This window comes from Fringilla coelebs (assembly GCF_963513975.1).
Source record: "Fringilla coelebs genome assembly, chromosome: 4".
NCBI classification, from domain to species: Eukaryota; Metazoa; Chordata; class Aves; order Passeriformes; family Fringillidae; genus Fringilla; species Fringilla coelebs.
This window is the reverse complement of record NC_140032.1, coordinates 11,955,475-11,983,339: the sequence shown is the minus strand read 5'-3', so window position 1 is coordinate 11,983,339 and position 27,865 is coordinate 11,955,475. Positions and strand designations below refer to the sequence as shown.

The window sequence follows — 27,865 nt, the reverse complement described above, 5'->3', positions numbered from 1 at the left end:
GAACAAGTGTGGCTCTAGTGAACTGTTTTGTTAAAAATTTAAAATTATAATTTTATTCTCAAATGTGCCTTGCTTTCAGCACAGACTTGAGATGTGTCTAAAATAAGATTTTGTTGAAATTTTCTTAGTGTTTGTCATCTTTCTTACTTGAAGTGCAGAACTGTCAAACTTTCATAGCATCATAGAATCCTAGAATGGTTTGGTTTGGAACCTTAAAAACCTTAGAGACCTAAAGAATCTTGAAGACCATCTTATTCCAACCTCCTGCCATGGGCAGGGACGCCTCCCACTAGACCAGTTTGCTTGGAGCCCCATCCAACCTGGCCTTCAACATTTGCAGAGGTGGGGCATGCATGCAGTTATTACAGTTGTGCACATAAACCTTCTTTGAAGAAATAATCTGCTAGTCCAGGCCAAATGAATAAATTGGTTATGATTGCATATCTGAGCATGTCTTTATTGACTGGTTACTTTGGTCAGCTATTGCTGCCTCCAGAGATTATGGTATCTGTGTGACATTTGGCCTAGGGCACTGTTGCATAATCTGCCTTACACTTTGCAGTAGTGATAAAGAACTGAGAAAAAAGGACTTCTGGAATTTGTAGCAAGGGAACAGTCTTTCTTTTCCTCTTAAGTAGAATGGCACCTTAAGTAGATGATTTGAAATTAATTTTAATCACTGATTTATTCCTGCTCTTCCCTGCTTCTCTAAAGTAAGCCAATATTAATTAGGTAAAACACACAGACTACTACACTGGGATACCAGGGAATCAGTTGTAAACATCAGGTGGTTTCTTGAGTGATTTAAATGACACATTTTTGTATAACTAGAAGTGACATGAATGAGAGTGTTAATGTAAAGATATGGGACATTACAAGAATGAATCAAGTTGTGTAAAAGCCATCTTAACAAATCAGAAAAGTGAAGTGCATGCTGAAAATTTGAATTTAGTAAAGCAAAAAAATGAAGTTTCCAAAAGAGCTGTAATGGTTCTTGAAGCATATATACTGACTAACTCAGTAGTTAGCATTTCTGTGTGTCTGATTGTTCAGAGTCTTTTACTGGAAAATGCCAAAACACTTCACAAAGTCAATGAATATTATCTTTCTTTTGAGCTGTATCCAGTTGCCCTTATTGAAAGGGATATACTAGCAGTTTCCAGAGCATGCAGCGTTATTTAGAAAAGAATTTCTAAAATAACTTTACATACCATATAAGAAATGAAAGTAATTTGTCTTGCCAAGGTAACCATCACAGAATAGATTAATTACAATAAATCAATTTCTTTTCCTTATGACTATGGCATTAAAGAGATATTCAAAGTACCACATATCTGATTTGTCTTGTTACTGAAGCCTCTTTGCTGTCAATAATAGTAACATTAATTGAAGTTGACAAAACCTATAATTATTCCAATTTTTATATGTATTTTCTCAATATAGAAAAGATGCATATTGAACTGGAGAAATTCCTTGTTGGAACTTAGTCTACACAAAAGTGGCTTCAAAAGCATTATTTCCAATAGTACAGTTGACTGTCTTGGAGGCTGAAAGTGTGTCTTCAGTGTGATTGAAAGTTATTTCACCTTGTATGTGCTTCCAATGAAAATGGGAACAAACTGGGGCAAGGCAGATCTGTCCTCACACAGCTTCTCTGCTAAGCCTGGGACAGAAGCAAAGTTGGCATATGCATTTCTTGGAGGGAGGAGCAGCACAGTCTTTCAGGCACAAAGGAATGGCCAGGAAAATGCCAGAGGACTTGCTTACAGAGCTCTCCTGAATAATGCCCTGTGTTCCCTCACAGAGCAGTGTTATTAGATTATAATTTTCCTTAATGCAGAAGAATAATTTTTACCAAAAATTTGAGTTGGGGGTCCATTATGAATTCTTATCATAACACACAAGCAAACTTGAACAAATTTGGCAGAGCACTTGCTGGGGAAAATTCAAGTGTCCTTTCTGCAATTCACTTGATGCAGAAAAGAGCCTTTACATAATTGGTGGGAACACACTTTACGAGTTTCTCCCATTTCATTGATAATACAGATAAGAACATTTTAGCATGGGCAAGCTGATGTACTGTGATTAAGTGAAATCTCAGCAGCACTGCTTACAAGGATAGCAAGTCTGTTGTGGCTTTGAAGTCAGCATGTTTGTTTATATGTGATGAATAATAATCAGAAAGAATAGCTTCTAGTGAGGAATTATCCTTTCTTGGGGGGATAACTTCTATTTCAGTGTGGCCTGCTATGGGAGGGATCTAAAAGAATTAAGTTTTAAATAACAGAAGTCAGATTAGCTGCTCTAGTAACCTACATTTAGGGATAGCATGTTCATTTGAAGTTAATTTGAGGTGGCAGATGATCTCTTTTATCTAGAATTAGTAAATAACATGTGCTATTTATTATCTCTCTCTCTCTCTCTCTCTTAGAAGGTGTTGTGTGAAGTGGTGAATCATAGCTCTGAAATCTGAGCCTGATCCTAGCTATGTGCTAGATATGTAATTTACCTTTCCTAATTTTGTTTTAATATCAAAGACAGAATTAAGAGAGCTGTAGGGAAGTATTTTTATTTCCTTGTTGGAAAGCTTGCTTTTTTATTTCTTAAAATAGCTTGGATTTTTGTGATATTAAGTCAGTTTGCTTGGAAATTTGTATTCTGAGGTCACACATTGATTGAAGATTACTTTGGATCAAGTATTCATGAGCCCCAAAAAGTGAAGTTAATAAATAGAATCTGTTTTTCTGACTGGTCCAATATCTTTGTTGTAAATCATTATGTATTCAAGTGAGCAGATAAAGATTTGTGTCCTTACTTCTAAAGGGTCAAAAAGGTTGTACATACTCTTAAATGTTTCTTAGTGTCATCCACCTTATTATGATGGAAAAAAATTCCATAATGCAAGCTGGAACCTTATTTTATTCCTTTGAACTCCACCTGGGTTGAACACCCAGAGAAGCTACTTTTTTAATGGATTGATTTATTTATTCATTTATTCATTCATATAGTGCTGATCTTGGGCCAAGATTTTTTTTAGTCTTTTTTTCAGTCTGTCTTGAGCACCTCTTTTGAGAGTACTTGTAATCAGATGAATTATACTGTGTCAGAATGCTAAAAAACGAAAACCTAGACTTCTAACTTTCTCTCATCATCCTACAAAATATAGAAATAGATGTGTGGTTGCAGTGAATCACATTTTGTGCCTTACTCAGTTCACGTGGCTTAACAGCTGATTCATATAGGAAAGCTGTCTGATCCTGCGCTTGGTGACGGGAGACGTGCCAAGAAAACGGTCCTGGTTCAGTCACAGTGCCATCTTCTCTGGAGAGCCTGTGGCCTGTTAAATCAATGATTTGAAACTATAAATATATTGATTTACTTTAATTTCTAGATTGCTTAAACATGTATTTTGTGAAAGGAGTGTCAGTGTTCTCTAGGGTATCCTCTTTCAGCAGGGGTTTGGACTAGATGATCTCCAGAGGTACTTTCCAACCTAAACAAATTCTCTATGTTTGGGAAAAGGAAATGAGGATTTGTTTTGAAAGTGTAAGCTAGAAAGCTCTCAAAAGCCTAATAGCAAATGAGTGATTATTTTAATTGTTCAAGTAAAAGGAATTGTAATGCTTTTGCTTTTCAAAAAGATTGAAAAGGGGCAAGGACCTTTCCCCATACTTTACAGGCCTGAAGCAACAAGCCATATTTAGTAAATATTTGCACTGCGCAGTTCAAAGCTTCTGGAGGAAGCTTTTCACTTATGTTAGACTAAGAGGCAAAAAACCTGAACATGCCAGAAAACCTAAAGCCAAACAGCATCTCCCTAAAACAACACTTCCCTTTGAGTTGTATAATTTGACGGAATTTTTCAGTTTCTGTGTCTATATTCATGGTCTGTCAGATGTGGAAAATCTCCTTCTAAGTACTAGCTATCAGAAGTTTGTTTTCCTTTGTTTTGTCCAGAAGGCTTGGCTACTGCATATGTGCGGACCTGCAGGACAAAGTATATGTTTGCATGGCATTTTTTTGTTGGAAATATGAAACCCATAACCAGATAATATTACTGGGTGATGGGAAGAGGTGAAAGCTCAGTGAAAATGAAAAATTTTGTTGAACAATCCCCTTCTCAGTTCCATAATATAGCTATGTGAAATAATAGTGGTGCTGTTTGTGATCAAATTCAGGAAAAACTTCTTAAATTTTCTGGCGACTGTGCTGTGCTTGTTTGCAATATTCAGAAGTAACCTGCTAGCAGAGGTGAATATCAGTTGAGAATTCAAGTGATTTGTCAAGCATATGAGGAGCTAATGTTTCACAGCTTCTTACTCCAAACTGTGAACACATAGAAGCCAGTGCCCTCTGTTAACATAGGCAACAGTTTTTAGTGAATTTGTTTGATGCACATAATACAGGATTTCTCCACGGTTCATGATAAAACTGAATATTTTAAATTTATAACAACTACATTCAGAAGTAACTACACTTACAGATTTAATATCTTCTGGGGACATTTTCTGCAGCTATACAAAGGTGTGAATATATATACAAAAGCAATTGGACTGCTTTAGGCTAATAAGTTACTGCTTGTCATCTCTGACTGCTCCACTTCCAAAGTAGAGTATGTTTAAAAGGTCTTTGATTTAATATTTGACTATATCTATATATCTATATCTATATATCTATATCTATATCTATCTATCTATCTATCTATATATATATATATATATATATATATATGTGCTTGTGTGTTTAGGAAAAAGAAAATCCAACCTCAAAAAGAAGTCAAAAGTACCAAACATACTTTGAAATATGTTTAAAAATGTGTGTGAGCTTTGCTCTTTTTTTTTTTTTAAATTGGTCTTATTCTTCATTATGCAGAACTGCATTAATTAGGCTGTGAATAGGGTTATGGTGGTCAGTAAAGAATGACAGTGGTTATTGTAGTCCTGTAACTCCAGCAATCAGATTGACTGTTCTTGTTCATGCTGGGTGAGTTCAGAAGCTTAATTTATCTGTTAACACCATCATTCCTATGCCAGTAACATAACACCTATCCTTTATGTAATCCTTTCCTTGCTTCAGCCAGCTGATAAAAAGCCAAAAAGAACAACTTTTGGTGAAACTGGATGTATGTTAAAGTAGGGGAAGGAAAGAGAAATACGTTAAAAACAGTAGAAGAGAATAAAATGTGTTCGGTGTGCAGAAAATATTGCTATGCAAAATGAAAAATAGTAATTAAAAATTATGCACTGTCCTTTGTAATTCAGATGAGAGAAATAGGTTGGTAGAAATCTGGGCCAGACAATTTTGAGATTTAAGCCTTTTGTGATGGAATTAAAAAAGCAGTCATAATTAGGCACTAAAACTTCCATTTTTCAAAATGTTTATAAGGTGCTCCAGTATTTGTACTGTATGGGGACGGTCTTTAAATTTGAACATAAGCAAAGTAATTCAAGCAGATCACCCTGGCTTTGTTAGCTAGCCGTGTCCTATTGAACCAAGCCAGTGCCTGGAACGTGTTACTTTCAGGCCATGGGGTTGTTACATCTACAGCGCATTAAGGTAAACAAGAAAAAAAGTAACGAAATCTCATATTCTGAGAACACCAGCGTGAAATATGAAATAAGTGCCGTGGCGTTTGTTTCACGAAGTCTGCAGCACGTTTTCATGTGCTGCGGTGGGAGGTCGAGCCGGGGGTCTCTGGAGTCCTGGCGTTCTGCTCAGTGGGTCCCACCCCCGTTTTTTTCAAGCGAGCGCTGTCTCCTTCAGCGCCCTGCAGGACAGCGGGCGGCGCGTCAGCTGACTCAAGTATTAGTTTCATGGTCCAGGAGGAAATGAAACGTTTGATTCCAAAAGTTTTCACTTCTTCGGTGTAATGGTAAGCATATTCTTGCTGGTTTGGGGCATTTTTTTTAGCATGATGTTATATTAAGTTAAGGAAGTGAATCTGTATTCCTTGGAGTGTTTGCTACAGGTGTCTGTTCGATTAGACAGTTTGGGGAGCTCAGGAAAACCAAGGCCAGCTCCTCCTCTGTTGACCTTTTTGAGGGAGGAGGGGGGAGTCAAGAGTGGTAAGGGCATAAAGTGACAAATTATTACAACTACATAGCTTTGTCCATATTACTGTCCTGCTTGGTTCTTGCTGAGTGATTAAATTTATACTGGTAAATTTACTGATATAGAAGATGCCTTCTGAAGTTTGATATTGCTAAGTCATCCTCAGTTAAGTATGTGGTATAAAGGTTTATATTTAGCACTTCAGTGCAGCAATACAATTAGGAATAGAACATTGCTTTCTTTCTCACTTGGCTGCAAATAATTAAAGTTAGCATACAAGTCATTGCTTCAGTGTATGATTTTTCAAATGTGTTTTTCTGACAGTGAACTAAACAAGCTAGTCTGACTGAATAAATGAGTATTCTCTTTTTCATAATATTTGCTTCTGCTTTAGCAATATATATTCATATTTCTCAGCAGTTTCTGGACAGCAGTCAGGAGAGATGAGAAACTCTTAGATCTGGGGAAAATGAAATCTGTATACCACCAGGGTGGCAGAGCAAGTCAAACTCTTTTCTGTGCATTTCTGTAACTTGATACTTGATCGGCATTGCCTTTGGATAGAAAACATGTCCCATAACTATATGCACAGTAAGACCGTGTTAAATTCAGAAAATGAGATAATTTTCTTGGGGTTTGTGTAAGTTTCTCCAAGTATAATTGGAACTAGACTTCCAGCAATGGTGTTGATATTGAGGAAACTGTGCACGGGATACAATAAGCTGCATGGTCCTCCCTCATTACCACTCCCAGCTGTAGGATGACATGCAGGGGACCTCTGGGATCTTCCTCACTAGTTCCAGATTTGCTGGGTTTAGCTGTGATTCCAGCTCTGTTTGCTGTTATGGAAAGTGTGAAGTGCAATCTCTGAGCACAGTTCCTGAACATCAAATAATGACAATACAAATACCCACACAGTACCCACCTCACTTAGTTTTCCTTCCAACAGGAAGGGTCATTTCAGGCTCTAAGTTGGTGTTTAGTATTTCACTGACTGGAATTCAAATTTTATTCCTTTGAAGTGACATGTGATTTTCCTCTGTGGGTAATATATTGGACTGTTTTGTGTGTATGTATATTATGTAGAGGAAGAAGGAAAAATAGAGACTTATAGGAATATGAACAAGATGTTTATTTTTCCCTCTCCTCTCCTGTCTTGTTAATAACACAATGTTTAAAAAGAAAAAAACTATCTGGTCATTTTAAATTGGCAAGACTATGGGATAGGTTTTTTACAGATACTGTGGAAGCATTTCCTCTCTCTCTCTGCCACATGCGTGGGTACGCCTTCCTACTGTTCTCCTTTCCACCTTCATGCCTGATTTTCTGTATCCTTTTAACAGTCCCATTCCCACAGGTATAAATTGTGCAGCCAAAAGGATCAGGCCTAGCTATTTGAAATGCATCTTAGTGATCAGTGGATCATTGAACTTCTATCCTGAGACTCCTGGCTAAATCTGCAGCAATATGCAGCAATACCATGCAGTAAATGTGACATGCTGTGTTTGCAAAGCCTTGGATATCCAATGGTGCAACAATGTGACCTGTAGTTTGAAACCTCTGTGTGAATGTGTCTTCGTGTTCCATGGAATCATTTTGACCTCTAACTAATGTATTTATAGGATTGGATTTATACTAGGAATAATTTTTGTTGATTTTTTCATATGTAGTTACTGTGCAAAAAGAACATTATGTCTGCTGAGATATGTTTACTGTATTGGTATATTTCTATGACATTAAAATTCTTTTTAGTAAGTTATGTTTTCTGTTTTTCTTTTCTTTTTTACCCACGTGGCTTTGTTGTCGTGCAGAGCTCTGGGATTGAAACGTTAGTGGAGGAGCTTTGCTCCAAACTGAAAGACCTTCAGAGTAAGCAAGGTGAGGAAAAAAATGTTTAAACTTCTGAGGCCATGCATTGTATTTATCAACTCTGCAACATTCTGAGACGGGGGTGGGTGTGGGGGAGTATGCTGTTTTTCAGCAGCTTTTAGTACAGGCCTTGCAATTTTAAAATACGTTTGAATAATTTCATTCAACTAATTTAAGCTATTTTGTATTGGTATGCTTTATTTACTAAGAAATAGCCAGTCACAAATGGAGCTTTCTTCATGAAAAGCTATAACTATTCATATCCAGCTGTCCCTGCTTTTTTAGTAAATATTCCAAATTCAGCATTATCCCTCCCTACCAAAAGTAATGAAAATAAAGTAGGCTTGATTCTATTCCTTTTGTGTGTTGGTGCTTGTGAAGAGCAGGTTTGCCTCAAAATAATTACGTGGAAATTATTTGTGTGAAAAGCATCCAAATAACCACCACTACTTAAAATTTCTGGGCTATAGGGGAATGATAATGGGAACTTTATGATGTCAAACTTAGGGGAGAGGGAGCATAATGTAAAGTTGTATTGTCTCCAGTGAAAGTTTATCACACATAAATGTTTACTCAGGCACACAGCAGCAGCCTTGAACAGTTAGAGTAAAACTAATATGCTTATTATGTAGTATAAGTACCTGTAAATAAGAGAAACATTTACCTGCTTAAAGCATAGTTTTAGTTGTTTCCATTCCCTGTTTTTGTTTTTAAACAGTAATCTGTAGTCACCTCTTAGTATTTCATAATGCTGTGAATTTCTTCTTGAGCCAAGGTGATGTTGAGCATTTATTTTGAAAAAAATAAAATAAAAAAATAGTATGTCTCACCTTTTTTTTTATTTTAAAGGTTTGAATATAAAGAATTAGAAAAAATCTTCAGTCACCTCTCACACAGGAAATATGCCTTTACATCCACTCAAGGTTCAAAAATTACTGCAAGGATATTTCCTTTTAGTGAAACACATGAGAAGTGTGTGACCAATGATAAAAACATTTAGTTAAATATTTGATTTTTAAGAAATATTTTTTGTGTCTGTAGCAATGCAAGGATGAGATAAGGATTTGGATATGGAACAATTAAACATTCAGCAGGAATCCTGCCAGTGGGGCATTGCTAGCTGTGATGTTGCATGGAGCTGCTGGCCAGTCATGTTTGGTCAGATTTGCAGGACTGGACAACTGTAAAAAACTTGGATCTTGGGTGGTAATTCATAATTTCTTAATGTTATTTACAGTGTTGTATGAAATTTTAACTGCTATTACAGTTATACATGCTGGTGCTTTTTGTTAAATACTGTTATAAAGTACACTGGCTTTTTTGAATTTTTCTGTTAAGCATTTGGAATTTTCTTCCAAAACAGAGGAGAAGATTCACAAAAAGTTAGAAGGCTCTTTGACTCCTGAGACTGATTTATCTCCCACAGCAAAGGATCAAGTAGAAATGTATGCATTTTTTTTTCTTATTATTATCTGAGATGCTTTTCTCTTTTTATTCACATATTTTAACACAGTGAAGTTAACTTAGTGGGGAATCTGGAGTTTTGTGGATATTAAGAAATACATTTCTTTTCAAGCCATCTTATTTTGTTACTCTTGTATATTTAAATATAAGCATTTGGTACCATGGAGTAGATTAATTTCTGTCAAAGCCCAGACTGCTTTCATTTGACTCCATACAGAACTCAAACCATACTTTATTTTAGTTTCCTGAAGACTAAGTCAACCAGAGGAAAAAACCTTTAAAACAACATTAATTGGTATGAAGATTTACAAGAAGGCAATAATCTGTTTCCTGGATTCAGATCTCACTGTTTTCTGTTGCAGAAAGGGCAAACAAATTCTCTTATAACCTTTAAACTCTTGATAACCAAAGTGGTCTCCTAGTTAGCAAGTACCTGACTCCAGTGTTACTGAACTACCCAGGAGTTCTGTCACTGACCTCTCTTGGAGATACAACTTCTTCTGTATCTCTTAATACTAGCAACAGCCTAGTCAAAATGTTACTAAATGGATGATCTGTCTTCAGGGAACTGATTGTGCTAATGTTTATTTCATTTACCTGACTACTAAAAATTTTAAATAAGTTTTCATTGAAATATATGTGATTCGGTAAAAAGCTGTATACCACCAAACACATACTACTATAAATGTTGCAGAAAACCATATTTTAATCTCATACCTCTTGCATAAATCTGTTAAGCATCTTAAACTACTCAAAACTGAATATTTTTAATAGCTTTTTCTTAATAACTGGATGATCAAACTACATAGAACTTAACAGATAGTGTCTAATTTCATAAACGAGGATTTTAAAAGCAGAAATTTAGGGCTGAATTAACTGAAATTCAGGACTTCCTCATTTATAATCTAAATCAAACATTTAAGAAGACTGTTGTGAATTACCACATTATCTAATAAACCTGGAGCCACTGTTGTGAGCATCTACAGTTTGTCTCTGCAGTGATGTTTAGTAGTAGCTGAAAAGGAAATTGTTTTACTTGTATGCAGTATATTTCTAAACATATATTAATATAAGTACTTTTAAAGCTTGTTTTAATTTTCCCTTTGATATCATTCAAATAGTGCAGTGAGTGGCATGTGCATATGTACTGCAAAGTAGATTTTTAGTAATTAGTCTGGTAGTTTTTCTGTGTTTTTAGTGGTGCTTTTCTGTGTTTTTAGTGGTGCTTTCTAATCTTATTGCTTATCTGAAGCTCTACAATCCAAATGTCCCTTTTGTTTTGCTTTCAGGTACTATGAAGCATTTCCTCCTCTTTCTGAAAAGCCAGTTTGCCTGCAGGAAATTATGACTGTATGGAATAAATCCAAAGTATGCTCTTACTCTAGCTCCTCATCTTCATCCACTATTCCACCAACTAGCACGGATACATCTTCTCCAAAGGACTGCAATAGTGAAAGTGAAGTAACTAAAGACAGAAGTAATAAAGTATCTGCCACTGTACAGGAGAGAACCCAGCAGAAGAAGAGTAAAAACGAGAAAGAAAACAAGTTCAGTAACAACACCGTTGAAGAGAAGGCTGTTTTGTGCAAAAAGCAAGTCCGACATAAGTCTGAAGGGAAGATGCGTCCCCGCTCCTGGTCATCGGGATCCAGTGAGGCTGGCTCAAGTTCTAGTGGTAATCAAGGTGAATACAAGGCATCAATGAAATGTATTAAAGTAAGACACAAAGCAAGAGAGGTTCGGAGTAAAAAAGGGCGGAATGGGCAGAGCAGGCTGTCAGTGAAATCTGGTGAAAAGGTTGATAGAAAAGTCCACAGCGGAAGCAGCAGCAGCAGCAGCAGCAGCGGGTCCATCAAACAACTGTGCAAAAGAGGTAAAAGGCCATTAAAAGAAATTGGAAGAAAAGAAGCTGGCGGTAGCGATGGAAAAGATTTGTATTTAGACAGTAGAAATGAAAAGGAATATAAAGAAGAGCCCTTGTGGTATACTGAGCCGATTACGGAGTACTTTGTTCCTCTTAGCAGAAAAAGCAAGCTGGAGACGACGTACCGCAACAGAGAAGATATATGTGGAGTAACATCAGAGGCTGTAGAAGAGTTGTCTGAATCAGTGCATGGTCTTTGTATTAGCAACAATAATACTCATAAAACATACCTCGCAGCAGGTACTTTCATCGATGGTCATTTTGTAGAAATGCCTGCAGTTCTAAATGAGGATATTGACCTCGCTGGGACCTCAATATGTTCTCAACCAGAGGACGACAAGTATTTAGATGATGTTCATCTGTCAGAACTAACGCACTTCTATGAAGTGGATATTGATCAATCCATGTTGGATCCTGGTGCCTCAGATACGATGCAAGGGGAGAGTCGGATTTTAAATATGATTCGACAGAAGAGTAAAGAAAAAACTGATTTTGAGGCAGAATGTTGCATAGTGTTAGATGGAATGGAGTTGCAAGGGGAAAGTGCAATATGGACTGATTCGACCAGCTCTGTTGGTGCTGAAGGGTGGTTCTTGCAAGATCTTAGTAATTTAGCCCAATTTTGGGAGTGCTGTTCATCTTCTAGTTCTGGTGATGCAGATGGGGAAAGTTTTGGAGGAGATTCTCCAATCAGATTCTCCCCCATCCTAGACAGCACAATGCTTAATTCACACATGCTTGCTGGCAATCAAGAGCTCTTTTCAGATATTAATGAAGGGTCTGGTATAAACTCTTGTTTTTCAGTGTTTGAAGTGCAATGCAGTAACTCTGTTTTACCATTTTCTTTTGAAACACTCAGCTTGGGAAATGAAAATGCAGATTCTAGTAGCACTGCTAATATTCTTGGGAAAACACAGTCTAGATTGCTAATATGGACCAAAAATAGTGCCTTTGATGAAAATGAACACTGTTCTAATCTTTCAACAAGAACCTGTAGTCCATGGTCACACTCGGAAGAAACACGTTCAGACAATGAGACTATAAATATTCCGTATGAAGAATCCACGCAATTTAATGCAGAAGATATTAATTATGTAGTTCCTAGAGTGTCTTCGAATTATGTAGATGAAGAAATTCTAGATTTTCTGCCAGAAGAAACTTGCCAGCAACAAGCTAGAAGTTTAGGAGAAATGCCCACTTTGATTTTCAAAAAGAAATCTAAGCTAGAATCTGTCTGTGGTATTCAGCTAGAACAAAAAGCAGAAAGTAAAGACTATGAAACTACACAAGGGTGTAGGGAAAGCAGTCCACATGGAGATGGCTACAGCTCAGGGGTTATTAAAGATATTTGGACAAATATGACAGACAGAAATTCTGCAGCGATGGTAGAAATAGAAGGAATAGAAGATGAATTGTTTTCAACTGATGTAAATAACTATTGCTGCTGTTTGGATACAGAAGCAAAAGTTGAAACCCTCCAGGAACCCAATAAAGCAGTGCAAAGATCAGAGTATCACCTTTGGGAAGGTCAAAAGGAGAATGTAGAGAAGAGAGCCTTTGTCTCAAATGATTTATCAAAAGTAGATGGTGGTGACTATACCACACCATCAAAACCCTGGGATGTTAACCAGGATAAAGAAAACTCATTTATACTTGGTGGTGTGTATGGGGAGCTCAAAACATTTAACAGTGATGGAGAATGGGCAGTGGTGCCACCTGGTCACTCAAAGGGGAGCTTACTGCAGTGTGCAGCTTCCGATGTGGTGACAATAGCTGGCACAGATGTTTTTATGACTCCAGGTAATAGCTTTGCCCCTGGCCACAGGCAATTATGGAGGCCGTTTGTATCATTTGAACAGAACGAGCAATCAAAGAGTGGAGATAACGGATTAAATAAGGGTTTTTCTTTTATCTTCCATGAAGACTTACTGGGAGCTTGTGGTAACTTTCAAGTTGAAGAACCAGGGCTTGAATACTCATTCTCTTCCTTTGACCTGAACAATCCATTTTCACAAGTTCTTCATGTAGAGTGTTCTTTTGAGCCAGAAGGAATTGCATCTTTCAGCCCTAGTTTTAAACCTAAGTCGATTCTGTGCTCTGATTCAGACAGCGAGGTTTTACACCCCAGGATATGTGGTGTGGATCGAACGCAGTACAGGGCTATACGGATTTCTCCGAGGACTCACTTTCGCCCAATTTCTGCATCTGAACTTTCTCCAGGTGGTGGAAGCGAGTCAGAATTTGAGTCAGAAAAAGATGAGGGAGGTATTGCTGTCCCTCCCCAAGTAGATGTATTTGAGGATCCACAAGCAGATCTCAAACCTCTGGAAGAAGATGCAGAAAAAGAAGGGCATTATTACGGAAAATCAGAGCTTGAATCTGGAAAATTCCTTCCCAGATTAAAAAAGTCTGGAATGGAGAAGAGTGCACAGACATCGTTGGATTCCCAAGAAGAGTCGGCCGGGATGTTGCCAGTAGGAAACCAAGATCCCTGTTTAGAATGCAGTATGAAAGAATCTCTAGAAGGGAGAGTGGTGGAGAGCTCTAAAGTAAACTGCAGAATAGTGGAGCCACGTGAGGAGACTGGCAGGTTTTGCAGTTGTAAAGCAGGGTGTCATTTCCCCACGTATGAGGATAATCCTGTTTCTTCAGGAGAGCATGAAGAGGTATGTGGATATATAAAATTACAGAATTTGCAGCTGGCAGCTGATAACCAGCAGTTTGTCATGTGAGAGTTCAGTTTAAATGTTTGTGATTGTACAGATCTCTAGAAAATACAGTTTTGTAGAGAAACTGGAGGTCCCATCTGAACGTAAGAATAAACTTGCTTATTGTAAGGGTGACCGAGTGCTGGCACTGGTTGCCCAGGAAGGCTGTAGAGTCTCCATCCTTGGAGATTTCAAACGACATCTGGACAAGGTCCTGGGCAGCCTGCTCTACTGGGCCCAGCTTGAGCAGGGGGAGTTGGATGTGATGACCTCCAGAGTTCCTTTTGAACCTCAGTCGTTCTGTGATTCTGTGAAAAATTAGCCATCTTCAGGTATTTTGGTGTCATCTTGCATACCTTTAGAAATATATGCATGTGTACACTCATGTGACTTTAAAAATCTGTTTACCTTAGGTTTTTAGGTTATCCGATTTACATATAAAATGTTAAAATGTGCATAAATTTTGAGTAATGAAATATTACTGATTTTGATTCAAACATATTTTAAAATTCTGAAGAAAAAGATCTGAAGTCAGTCTTTTCAATATAGTTTCTTCCAAGTAGAAGAATTTGGAGTTGAACTACTGGATGTAAATTTCAGCAAAGAAAGACTTGTAAAAAGGCTTAGTTGTCTGGAAATTAAAGCATCCTCTTGTCAGCATATAGCCAAAAAGAAATAAAACGTGGATGCAAAATATCCCTCACTACCACAGTACCGTAAGAAAGCCTCAGCATAACTATGGGCTAAGCTCAGAGGTTTCTTTCTGGTAATTGTAGCCATAAGTTAAGTAATAATCAAGATTAAAAATCCTTTCTAGCTAAGAATACCTTGAGTTTTTCTTGCTGTGAGCTGCCTCTGTTCTTGAGTAGAACCATTGAACTATCAAAATGAATTAGATGTGTGGCCAGCCCAGAGATATTGTCTGGATAGCTATAAGTTACATCTTACATTTTCTTTTCCTTACATTGTACATTTTCTTTTCCTCTTCAGCCTCCTCTTGCACATACTCAGCGATTGTAGTATTTACATTTGGAGGAAGTTTTTCCATTTTCAACTGAAGAGTTGCACCCAGCTTCTGTTGCGCAATTGCATATTTCTCAGTTATAAGTTTGAAACACTAACTCATACATAGGCAAGCTAACCTTTCTCTTGCTAAAACTAAAGCTCACCTTTTTGTTTAACAAAATCAGATTTTCTTATTTTCCTTCTTTCTTATTTGTTTCTTCTCTCATCCTCCTTTAAATTAATTGCTTCTTTTCCCAACATCAATAAGTTGATATCTGCTGCTTGCACCAGAGAATCAAGTTTTCCAGACTTTTCCAGACCCTTTCTAGACATCTTGGTTCCTGCAGCTCTGTTAAGTTAACAGAGAAGTGGCTTCAAAAATCTTTACTGGAGTTTGGGAAGTTTCTGTATTTGTACCAGGCCTTGCAGAAAGAGTCATCAAAAAACTTAATGAACTTAGATTGTAAGTGAGAACAGGTTCTGAAATTGCCTTTTACCAGGAGTAAGTGAAATCTTAACTTCATCACACAGTAGGGCATAATGAATGAACAAGAGATTTTACAGTTATTTGTGACAGCAAGAGCCTGAAGTTCCTTCCAGCCTTTTTCAGATCTTCCTTCTGGGTGTGTAGTGCTCTGTGAGGTTGCTTATTCTCATCTTCACTTCAACCACTTATCCATTCAAGAAACTAGTAAGTGGCTGGTATATACAGTGGTACCATAGCTTATGGTAGCTCTGAGGCTTGTAAAAGGTCTTTTGGTAGTGAACAGTGCTCAGAAAGCCCCTGGTATTTCATTTTATTTGAGTTCCTTAGTGCAAGAGGAAAACTACTGCTTGCCTTGCTCAGGTCACATGATTTTGTAGGCATTTTCATAGCTTCAAAGTGATAAAACACTGAGAAGTACCAAGGGCCAACAACCCTCTCAGCAGTCTAGACTCCAGTTTGGTTTGCAATTCAGCTCTTCCTGGGGGGCTTGGGGAGCTTGATTACCCCCTAAGCTCAGACAGCCTGGGTTAAGTTGTCCCCCTCTGTCTACCATGTCTCAAGAAGGTGTGTGCACACTCCAGGCTTTTCTAAGCACCTGTAGTTGGAGTCTGAAGGTAACTGGCTTTTGGGCTCAAGAGCATTTATTTAAATTTCTTATTGTGCTTAAATGTCTGTAAAAGATGTGTGTGAGCTTTTTTCTTTTTAAGAGTGATATTATTTATTTTCGTGAGCATTAAGCTAAATCAATATAAAATACCTAGAATTATACCTAGACAGTCTAGGAGCAACTTTTTTCATGGACACCCCACACATACATGCATGGGGGAAAAGCAGGCACTATGGTGTGGATTTATTAGTATAGATCAATATTTGTAAAGTTTTTTTTTAAATGAAACTTTCTGTGTTTCTGTGCTTGACTTTGGACAGAAATGAAAGTCATTGTTTAACTCAGTCATCTAATGTAAAGTTTGAGTTGTGTTCTGAGGTACTTACAGTATTTTTGCATAAATAATGGATGTGAAAATACTAATATAAATCACAGTGTAATAGTAACACATTCTGTTTTGCATCACTTAAACTTGAGTTACATATGTGCTGTGGAAACACACATCTCTGAATACCTCCTATTTAGGAACAAGACTGTAGGAGAATGTGGTTCAGTTTCCTCCCTCTTACCTTTTATGTCAGAGCACTTGTTTTAGAATTACAGTGTATTTTGCAGCAGGAAATTGCAAATAGCTCCTGCAGAATTTTTTCAAACATGAATGATATTTATATATCTAGCCATAAGATTAAAAACCCTAAAATTAAACCAACAACAAAATGAAACCAACAAAACAATTAAAAAAAAGAAGTCCAAACCAAACAACTTCTACAAAAAACCACCAGCACATGCCACCCAAACAACTACATAAAACCCCACAAACACAGCTCCCTTGCCTCCTTCCAAAGTACAGTCCTTTTTCTTCTGAGTAAATGCTCCTACTGTTTAGCTGTGGAGTCATGGGTAAGTACACAGTCTGCACCAGTTAATGGCCTGTGAATATACCAACACTGCATCTCCTGTCAACAAATTTTATATGGGCTCCAGTCCAGCAGGTGTTCTCAAAGAACGCTCATACTGTCTGGTCCTTGAGATAAATAAAGGGACCTCTGGGGGTTTAAGGTCTGAACATGCCTGAGGCACTGGGTTTGGGGATGAGGAAATTTTACTGACAAAAACTGTGTTTGTGTATCTCATGACTGAATTAGCCTTGAGATTTGGTGAGGCTGGAGTGGAGTAATGCAGTAGAAGTGCATAACCCCTTTAGAAAGGGCTGTCAAGAGAGGAAGGGAAGAGGGGTGCTTTATAAACATTGGTTCTGAGGTCAGCAGGGTAGAAGGTAAGCTGTCATAAATCCAGGTAGTGGTAAGAGGGAGACAAAATTTGGAGGTGTCTACTGTGTGCCTTAAAATCAGGGAAATAAAGTGGAGAAAGAGCATGTAGAGTCATCCACATGCAAAGCAAAGGACTGACTGTAAATAGTGAGTAATCTGGGGGCTACCTGAGACAGGACTGGGCCAGATAGTCCTTGGTAAGTGCTGATCGTGGCAGGTGATGAAAACACCTACAAAGACTCTTAAGCTCTAACCTTTTAATTATGAAAACATTATTTTGCAAAGATATTGAAGGGCTTGTATGAAAGGACTTAAAAAAGATAGAGTTCATGATAACAGTTTAAAAATCCTGGGGAAAAACCCCAAGGTTTAAACAAAGCAAATAACAAAGATTTGGTACACCTGAAAGTTCTGGAAGTAAATCAGAAACAGAAAGATGACAGAAATATATTTGATAAACAGAACTAACAAGCTTGGAAAGCGATGAAAATGTAATATCCAGAGTATTGATTAATGCATCTATTGTCATTTTTAATGAAAATACAGATATTGCACGGTTTCAGTTAGTCACAGCAGTATTAACCTGAGTATCATGAAGAGCAGCAACTAATTTGAGAAAAGCCTACCAGAATACTTGTTTGAAAACACATGGAAGATAAAAAATATATAAAGAAGCAAATCTTGTTTTAAAAGAGGAAAATGGAACTCAGGGACAATGGAGCTGATGACCCTCTTAAATTGCCTAAACTGTACTCTAAACTGTAAATGGCCCAGATGTGTGAGTAACAGGAAGTTTCCAAGTATTAGTTTAGGAGAATGCACTCTCAAAATAACAGTCAATGGCTTACTAGAGGACAACAGAGATGATTATTTATTTTAGTATGTGGCATGTTTGTGAAAATCCCTGATAATAACAAACGGGGAAGGTCTGCAGTTACACTGGAAGACAGGATTAGAATCAAAAAGTTGTTAAATCTGAACAGTGTCTGAAACATAAAATGCAATACTGCTGGGACAACTAAAATTGCTACAGAAAATAATAACCCTCTTTACAAACACTATGGGAGGAGTGACAGGTGAGGAAGTGATGGGAAACAGAAAAGCATTTTCAAATACATCATAGTTGAGTGTATATCAGGAACGATACACTGCAAAAGAGCAACATGGAGATCCATGAACAGGAATACCCTTCTGTGAGAGCAGAGTTGCTCTGCTGGAGTACTGGGCTCCTTGTATCAGGAAGGATGTCTTGAGGAGAAAACACAAAGGTCACTACTTAGGAAAACAGTGAAGGAACTGGGGGTGTTTTTTCTCAAATGAGGGAAACTGAGCAGAGGCAGCAGTTTTACAGAAGCCATGTTCATATTTAGAGGAGATAAGGGAAAAGCTGTGTTCTCTGTAGGCTCCGGTAAACACAAAGGAACTGGATGTGATTACCTTAAATCACACTAAGGGAAATTGAGGAGTAAGAATTGCAACCAGCCAAGGAGCATACCGTAAGGCTCAGTTATTTTTTAGGGAAGAAGTGGAAATTCTGCCTTGATGAGACTGAACGAAGGAATAGTGCATTGTAGTTGATTCCAGCTTTGTTAAAGAGTGGAAGCTGGATTATCTCATAGAGTCCTTTCCACATATATTTTCAGTAAAATTCAACAATGAGGTTACTGCCAAATAGGTGTTAAGAATATAAAGTCTAGACTCAGCTCCCTTTTTTCACCTGTGACTGACTTCTTGAGCCAAGTGTATCTTCACTGGGTAGCTGATGAACTAAAATTAGGACCTGATCTTTTGGCATGGGAGTCAATAGGTTCATTGCTGCTTTGGCTTCTGAATTATTCATATGTTGTATTCTTCCTGATAGTAAGGGCTTGCAGAGCAGGTTCAAAGAAATATTTGCTTACAGATTAATGTGATTTTTTCTGTCAGTTGTAACACTTCTGATAATATTCATTTAGACCATACTGAGGCTTTAGTGCTTATTCCATTCACATTCTTCAAGCCTCTTGTTACCCTTGTCAGCAAGCATTCTGAAGCAGTACAACTCTGATGGTGTTTCCACGTTAGTATCTCACAGTCTGGGAGAAGCCTCACTTACCCTGTGCCTAGCTTAAAAACCAGAAAGGAAACCCATCAGTTTTCTCTCCAACCTGCAGCAAAACTGGGGGTGAAACAGCATTGTAGCTGTTTTTGCCTTGCTGTCTATGAGTTTAATTTAAGAATAAAGTAAAATAAATATTAATAGTTTCAGAGAGGAGAGACTTCCAGTCACAATATTTAATTTCAGGATCATTCTAAATAATAGCTATTTAGATGGTTAGGTGGAAAATTTAATAAAACTTTTCATAAAACACTGGAAGTGTATAGGATTATGTGTGAGAGAGGAGGAGAAGGAGACATAAATTGAAAATCCTGTTTTAAAAGGGAAAGATTGCCAACAGAGGACGGTAGACTCGTGCTATTTGGTTGGTATTTTGTATTTTCTGATTGGGAGTGTCTCTTTAATTCACAAAAAAATTTCACAATGTGAGACTGCATTTCTAGGAGACACTTAGGCAACTGTAGGAAAAAACTTTTCTTCTGCAAATGTATAACATGGACATTAAAAATGTCCTCTATCCCCTCCCAAACAAAAATTCAGCAATGAGCTGGGAGCTCTCTGTGACCTGCCCCAGCTCTCCAGGTGTCGAGGCTGTGATGGAAGCACGGCGGGGCTGAAGCAGCCAGTGCTGGTTCAGTCACGGAGCCATCCCAGGGCAGGGGCTGAGCTCTGCTGGTGCCTCAGCCAGGGAAGCAAGGCTGCTGCAGCCTCTTGTGCCCTGCCAGACTCATGCTGGCTTTGCCAGTACCTGCTGGGGTTCATCCAGCTTATCCCATGTGCAGGTGTGACAGCAGCAGGGGAGAGACTTTGAAGTTAATAATACATTGTGCCTGTGGAGTTTAGATGCCTCTATCTATAATCAGCACAGAGTGAGGCTCCCATGGTTGAATGTATTTGTAAATGCACATATTTCTTACTATGTCCTGCTTATACCCTTGAGCTGCTGCTTTTTTTTTCCTTTTTTCTCTTTTTTTTAATGATAAAAAAAGATACCAAATGATGGTTTAAGTTCCTAAGAATTTTTTTTCTGGAATTAAGGGTTTGAATTTTTGGAGGGTGGTTCCAAAAAGACTGTTCCTGGGTCTTATGACAGGAAACCAGCATGGATATGTTCAAATAAGTTGAATCTAGGACATGTTTCTAAATACAGCACTCTTGAGTCACTCCTTTGGTTTGAGAGGGGCTTCTCTTTATTAAGGAATGAGTGTTTGTCAATTTAAGTTCTATGGGTGTGTAGTTCTACAGCAGGTTAAGGAGGAACAAAAGGATGCTTATTAATCTTCCATGTTTAAACATTCTCAAGTTTACTGAGGAGGAAACTGGCTAGAAAGTCAGTGTTGAAGCTCATTTGTTAATGTTTGTTATAGGCATTTGCACTGTTGTTTGTTTTTTGAATCATTCTAATATCTGTAGAGGATGTTACAAGGTGGCATAATCTTTTGAAAGCTAATGGGGTTACCTGAGGTACAGCAGTGAAACTGGGGACGTGTGTGTTGTGACAAGCCCTTGCTATTTTAGCCGCATCCATCGATGTCATAAGGAAAGGCCTCTGGTAAAATTAAATGAATTAAAATACAGGGAAAGGAAGAGAGTCTTAGTGAATGGATTACTTCTATGATAAAGACAAATCATTGGTCATCCTCATAACCTCTTTTTCCTCATGTTGACACATAATTCTCAAATTTTATGTTTTTCCATTGAGTAATGGTACTGCCAATTCATCCTCCCAAACTTTAAACATGAAATTTTGCCACTTTTTGTTCGCTGTCTTCTCTTTTTGTGTTACACTGAACTGTTTGTCATGTTGGCTAACATTTCACTGTACTTCCATCTCTTGGGTAGCTCTCTCTAGATTATAAAGTGTAGGGGTGGAATTAAAATATTTCTTTCTGTATTTGTATAACTCTGTATGGGCAAAGTCTGAGCCCCAGCATGGAGCTAATATTGGCTGTAAGATTTCAGAGAATGGATGTTCCACTGTAGTTTGACAATCATTTCCCATTAATGTTACAACTAGAGCAGTGTGACCTGTAAGACTTAGGAAAATTCATTGTAATACCAGAATTTCCTCCTCTACATGTAAGTATATTATTTATGGCAAAATGAAGTGTGATTACTGTCTAAACACTTTCCTATATTGAATACTAATCTGCAGAGAATGAGTGGCAGCCAGGAAAAGCAATGCTGGTGGGAAAAGGCGCTCTATTCTCCCCTTTTTCCTGCATCACAGTGTGAAGGTAAGCACCTCTGCCTGTTAGAACTAACTTGCTGTTGCACACAAATTAGAATGAAATGCTCCTTGTTATGGCTTAGAATTGCTGCAGATGAGTTGGATTTACTGTCTGTATTTAAAAAATCCACACCAGTAAGCTTCCACAAAAAAATCTCATATCCGAGAGAGAGCTGGGATGCTTCAGTTACACTTGTAGTAGACCTCTAGCATGATTCTAAATTGGTTTTAAAAGAAAGTGGTTTTAAAATAATCTTAACATTTACACATATTTACTTAATTCCAAAGCCTGCAATTAAATAAACAGGAAATATCTGATTATGAAAAAACTTTATTATATTTTTAAATGTTTTGTCCTGAAAAATACTTCTTAGGTAGATAAGTCTATAAAAATGTGAAAACATGATGATTACCTTTTATAGGTGTGCATAAATAACGTGCCAGTTATTCAGTGAATGTGTGGAATCTCTCTGAGGCTGGGAAGGAGAGGGATTTGCCATTTGCCCACTCCTTTCACACTGACAATCTGGGAATTTTTCTGACCTGCACGGAGAGCAAGTCCAGTGTTAGTTGGCAGGCTGCTCGTGACCAGAAGCAGGTGTGCTTCCAGCACTCCCAGGAATCCGTACCATCTGACAACTGACTCAAGCCCAGGTTTTCAGTGGACCGGCAAAAATCCCAGCAGCTTTTTTTGCCCGCATACCAATTCACCTTCTCTGTCTCAAGGGCAAGAAGCTAAACAAGGTCATTCTGAATTAGTATCCTGAATTGACAGGCTCTCTGGTGCTTTCTGTTGGTACAGGCTCAGGGTGAGAAAATTTTGATTTGAGACTTGGTTCCTTAATAATCTGAAAGTAGATTAGTCAGTTATTATTTTTTTAGCGCACCTTTAAGTGCAACCAACTAAACTTTGTTCTTGGTTCCAGAACAGTCTTACTTTGGTGTTTAGGACAGTCTGGATGACTTCCAAGAACATCTTAACTTTTACTTCACTCCCAGCTATAGAACTGTGCCCAGTGCAGGGGCAGAGGGGCGCTCAGAGGCTGCCACGTTGGCCAAAGCCATCAGTCTTCCCAAAGCGGGGGTTGGGGTCCCCTGCAAAGCCGCGGGGCCGTGCCCGGTGACGGTGCCGGGGCTGCCCCCTGGCGGCCAGCGCGCCTCACTGCGGCAGCGCTTCCCCGAGCCCCGGAGCTGCTGATGCAGAACACTGTCTGTCAGGGACAACAGAGCGACGGTTTGCTCTGTGCGACTCAGTTTTTAAACAAGACCGGGACTTGATCCTCACAGCTGACGTTATTCTTCCACAAACCTTTTTCTGTATCCAGTTTTCAGTATGGGTACTTTTTTATATGTGGGTGTTGATGCATGTGATCCATGTGTATCTATCTACATGATACATGTTGATATTATATATACAAGTTTACTCTGGTAAGTAGAAATCATAGTCATTCACATCAGTTGGGGTTCTTGAGTTTCAGTGAGGAGCAGGCTACTGTTTCAGTCTATACTGTATGGGTATAGAAATAGGAGTGATGTGGAACAAAATGCAATATCAGAATTAAAAAATGTACTGAGCCATTTATCATAAAAAAAGTAATTTTTGTCCTTTGGTATTTTAGGTGTTTTCATTAACTAAGTAGCTTCTTTTACTATTAGTTATCCAGGTAGGACTTGATGAAGCTTCTGTGAGGTATTATGGTGATTTCTTTATGGGTGTCAGACCATAAAAACACCCACAAGCACAGAGTTTACATGGCATAGAGTGTGAATCCAAGAATACATCTCTGGATGCTTTAATTTATGGTAAATGTAAATAACAGTGTTCCTCAATTCTGTTTTTTCTTCCTTTGCATCTGAAACACCCCCACAAAAACAATATAAGAGTGCTATACAAATGCCAAGGGAGAGAATGGTGTAGGAGAACTTGCAGATGTAAAGGAAGTATCCAATGATGATGAACATCTTTTAGATTTTAACATGGTAAGTTTGTCAATGGTTTTGGGGAGGAAGATTTTTTCTTATTTTATAAGGGTGGGCTGCTGCATCTTTCCTTTCATCACAGTTCTCAGTCTACCCTCAAATGAAATTCCTGCAAAAACCTTCAAAAGCTTCTCTTCTCTTACTTTGTTTTTTAACCTCCTCTGCATCTTGAGCATCCTTCTGAAAGTTCCTCAGGGTGTTGTACTTTGGGGAGTACAACCCTTTGTACAAACAGCCGTACTTCTGGTAGATAAGCAAAGCCAGTTTCCTTTGGGAGTGCTTGCCATTTGCTTGTCATGAGTGTTAAACATGAGTCTTCTTTTCCTTCAACTTCTAATTTCAGTAAGTGTAGAGTGAGCTGAAGTGCACTATGAGGGCAGAAAGGACCAGCAAATAAACACATAAAGATAATATATGCTGAATACTCATTGTCCTCATTACAAGCAAAAAAACTCTATTTTTTTTCTCTAGGGAAAACATTTCATGTATACATGTATTTATTGATATACCTTTAAACTTCAGAGTGACGATAGTGCTTAGCTTAACATTGTGACATGCTTGCTATGGCTTTACTCATTCAGATGAAAATATATTTAAAATACATTTGCTTGAAGTTTAGTCAGATCTGTGCTGTGTTTTCTTACTATTTAATACTTGCTATCAAGTTTTGGAGATAACTTTTACAGTAATTTTTCTAACATGAGCTGTGATAAAGATACATCCTGAGTTCACTTTTGATTCTCTTGCTGTGTTGTGCAAATCCTAAAATTAAGGAATAGGAAAAATAATAAAAGCACTACCTTTTTTCCCTGCTATTCTGCAGTCTTTTCTACATAGTAGACTAAGTCAGGAAAGAGGAGGACTTGCCCTGTAATCATGGCATCTCTCTTGGACAGCTAAAAATCCATATAACCTCCTAGCCCAGAGAAAAGCAAGCATGTTCTTTATTGTTCCCCATCAACACTGTCAGTTTAAATCCTTAGGTATCTTCTGTTTATGAAGCAAGATGTGCAGATGATATAAATGCTGAAGCAAAACCAAATGGCTTCAGGAAGAAGATCTACTCCAGTGATAGCTCCAGCTCTGAAGACACAGCTTCAGAAGGTGGAAGCGAATGGGCTGATCCATGTGAGGAGGAGCTTTTTTCTCGAACTCAACTGTAAAAACTGCAGAGTAGAGCAGATGATTGAAAAGTTACATGAGATGGAAAACTATCTTTCTTGAGGGTCTGTAGCTCTAAAACAACAACTTAAGTTTCCTCTTCAGTTAATGGATTCAGATGTGTATTTATCTTTCTCTTCTTGCTTATTTTATAGATGAGGACACAGCTGTCCTGTTGAAGATTTTTTTCCCCAAAAAATACTGTTAAATTCTTGGCTATTTGAACTAGACTAGATTGTGTTGTCAAATCAAGAATGGATGTGCATGTGCTTGTCTTAGTAGTACCACTGCTTTTTTGCATCTTAATTGCAGTTATTTTCTTTCGTAACTGTAGCCCTACCACTATTACGATCTTCTTAGCATCGCAGTGTCTACAACTACTTCTGCTATTCAGAGACTTCAGCTTTCTGCACATTAGGCTTTGTTCTTTAAGAACTGGGAGATAAATACTTAACACTGTAATCTATCAGTGCCTTTCTGAATGCAGGAGAAAAGCATGAATGACTTGTCCAGTCTTCATTCAGTAAATCTCATAACTTTGAAGTAGGAACAACAGGGTTGTGCTTTAGAGACTTACAGAAACTGTGTTTTCTATCCTATGATTCCCCCCTCCCACAAACCAACACTGAGGATACCATGGTTTGTATTTTTGCTAACTGGAGAAGCCAAGGATTTTTTTGTAGGTATGGAGGCAATGTGTTGTTTGGTTTTTTTTCCTTTTTTTCTTTTTTTTTTTTGTCCTTTTTAGCAATTTGCCAATGTGGGGCAGGAGTTCAAAAAGTAACACCAAAAATTATAAACCACTGGGGTGATGTGTGGATTGTTGTGAATTTTGTTAATGAGTAATGAGAATGTTGTCTTGTTGCAGATGAAGGCATTCATGTAACCTGCAAAAGCATCCTGTAACTGAACTTGAGCCTGAATGACTGAAACTCTCTAAAATGCTCAGTGTTCAATGTTTTAAATGCAAAGGGTCAGTGCTTCACTTGAAAGAAATCCTGTGGCTGCTGCAGTTAGCTGCTGTTGTGGCTGTAATTTAGTAAATCTTGTAGTTCATTTTGTGTTTCTGAGAGAATGTGTGGGGCAAGTTATGTGTGTGGTGGGTGGGGGTAGGGAAGGTGATGACTTACAACATACATGTGTGATTGCAGTAGTGATTGTTGCTTTATGTGACTTGCTTTTAAATTTTCTTTTGTTAACTTAGAAAGTCAATACATTGTCAAGTTGCATCTGTACAAGACTATCAACTCCTTCTGCTTTTAACACATTATGCAAAATGTATAAGCCAGGAGGAGCAATATTTGCAAAACTAAACATTCTGAGTTCTTAACAACTCCTAGTTTAAGAAATGACAACAACTAACTAGTCTACACGATCGCAGCATGTCTATAACACCAGGAAGTGCAGAAAGTCCAATACTGACTTGAAAAGCTTCACCATTATTTTTGACAGGCAATAAACCTCACAAGAAACATAGCTGTTTGAAATGTGAGCTGAACTGCCTTTGAAATATGTTCTGCGCTAGAAATGCTTTCTGAGTAACTGGGTTTTGTTGCCTTTATTCAATTGACAGTGTAAGAATTGAAATACTTGTTTGGGAAACCATGCCGGTCTTCGTGCAACGCTTTTGGTGAGATCCTTACTAAAACTGGCTTGGTTGCCCTTATCCAAGGACTTTCTTTTGGTCCTCCTCTTAGACTATGTTTTAGGGTTTGTATTCATACAGCAAATCTTTTGACACTTTACAGTTTCTTTTCTTAATTTATTTGCAGACTTTGAATAGATTTTATATATTTTACTTTCTTCTGGAGCTTCCTTGAGAGGTTGTTTAGCACCTGCACTGAAACTAGTTAACTGTAACATGAAAGGAAAAAAGAACTTTACACACAAATTCTTCAAATCACTACAGTGAAGAATGGAATAGAATTCATTTGAGAACAGGAAGTGACCAAGTGGACATATTTCAAACACAAACTTCAGCTCAGTTAATTCTGACTAGAGCTTCTTCGTTGGTAAGAAAGGGCTCAAAAGTAACAAAGGTGTTGCTCATAGTTACACTGTGGCATGTAATGATTCCAGCACCTTTGGGGAAAATAAAATCCTAACTTGAGCTTGGGCAATAACAACTTGTCTTTACTTGTTTTCATAGTTTAATGGCTAAAGCTCTAAGGTTTTCAGTGAGAGTTGAAGTGTGGTTTTTAGTTTTTCTATATGGATAGAAACACACACCAACAACAATAACAACAACAAGAGCATTAAAGGTTGGCATACGCTGAACCGCACTGTGGGATGAAGCGCATTGCATATCCATAGCATTGAAGTATCAGTTTTCCATTCCTGGGCTGAAATTTGTTTCTACTTTTTGCTTCAAGTGGTTGTATTGTTCTGATTTCACGTACACCAGAGTAACTGATTTTGTTTTCTTGTGGAGTTACTTAACACCGAATAAAAATATAAAAGGACAATTGGATGGTGTGTGTGTGTGTGTGTCTTCATTTTCTTCGGCTAATGTGTATAATAGATAGATACAACATGCAGTTAAGCATTAAATATTCTTGAGAAATGGCATGACATACTTAATTTGGGAGTCCTTTTCATTGCTGTAATCTTTAAACTATTTTTAGGATGTAGGAAAATTAAATATATTGCATACATTCTTAAAAAAAAGAAGAAGACAAAATGACCTTTGTCCACACTTTATTTCTGTAGAAATTAATTTATAATGACAAATTCATGTTTAGAAAACATGAGACCTTTTAAAAAAAAATCAAACCCAAGCAAACCCAGACCCTCTCTCACATAACAGTTACAGAACTTGTATGTAATATGGGATCTAATGCAGCAGATTTCTATTTCTGCTTTTAACTTGTGTTCAGCCATCAAGTAACCAGTATCTCACTAATTCCATGGCTGCACCTCCTTTCAGAGAAAGGAGAAAAAGCCTCAGTAGCTCACATTCTACTTGGTAGAGCCTTGTGCATTTTGGTGCTGTAAGTCTGCAGCCAAAGTA

General features: G+C 37.8%; 1 protein-coding gene across 7 annotated transcripts in view; it reads left to right on the top strand.

Annotated features, from left to right (window-relative positions):
- The window catches only part of KIAA0232, a 65,102-nt gene extending 37,782 nt beyond the window's left edge, over positions 1 to 27,320 (top strand). For 2 of the 7 annotated variants that reach the window (XM_084205035.1, XM_084205034.1), the window contains exons 4-8: positions 7,863 to 7,929; positions 9,284 to 9,365; positions 10,674 to 13,974; positions 21,640 to 21,721; positions 23,597 to 24,813. In XM_084205035.1, coding sequence (XP_084061161.1) covers positions 7,863 to 7,929; positions 9,284 to 9,365; positions 10,674 to 13,974; positions 21,640 to 21,721; positions 23,597 to 23,994 — 3,930 coding nt within the window. In that variant the 3' untranslated portion in view covers positions 23,995 to 24,813. Of the gene's footprint in view, positions 1 to 7,862; positions 7,930 to 9,283; positions 9,366 to 10,673; positions 13,975 to 21,639; positions 21,722 to 23,596; positions 24,823 to 25,723 lie in introns of those variants that run through there. The other 5 variants (XM_084205036.1, XM_084205037.1, XM_084205038.1 and 2 more) reach the window with 5 other exon arrangements.
- Positions 27,321 to 27,865: the final 545 nt, after the last annotated feature.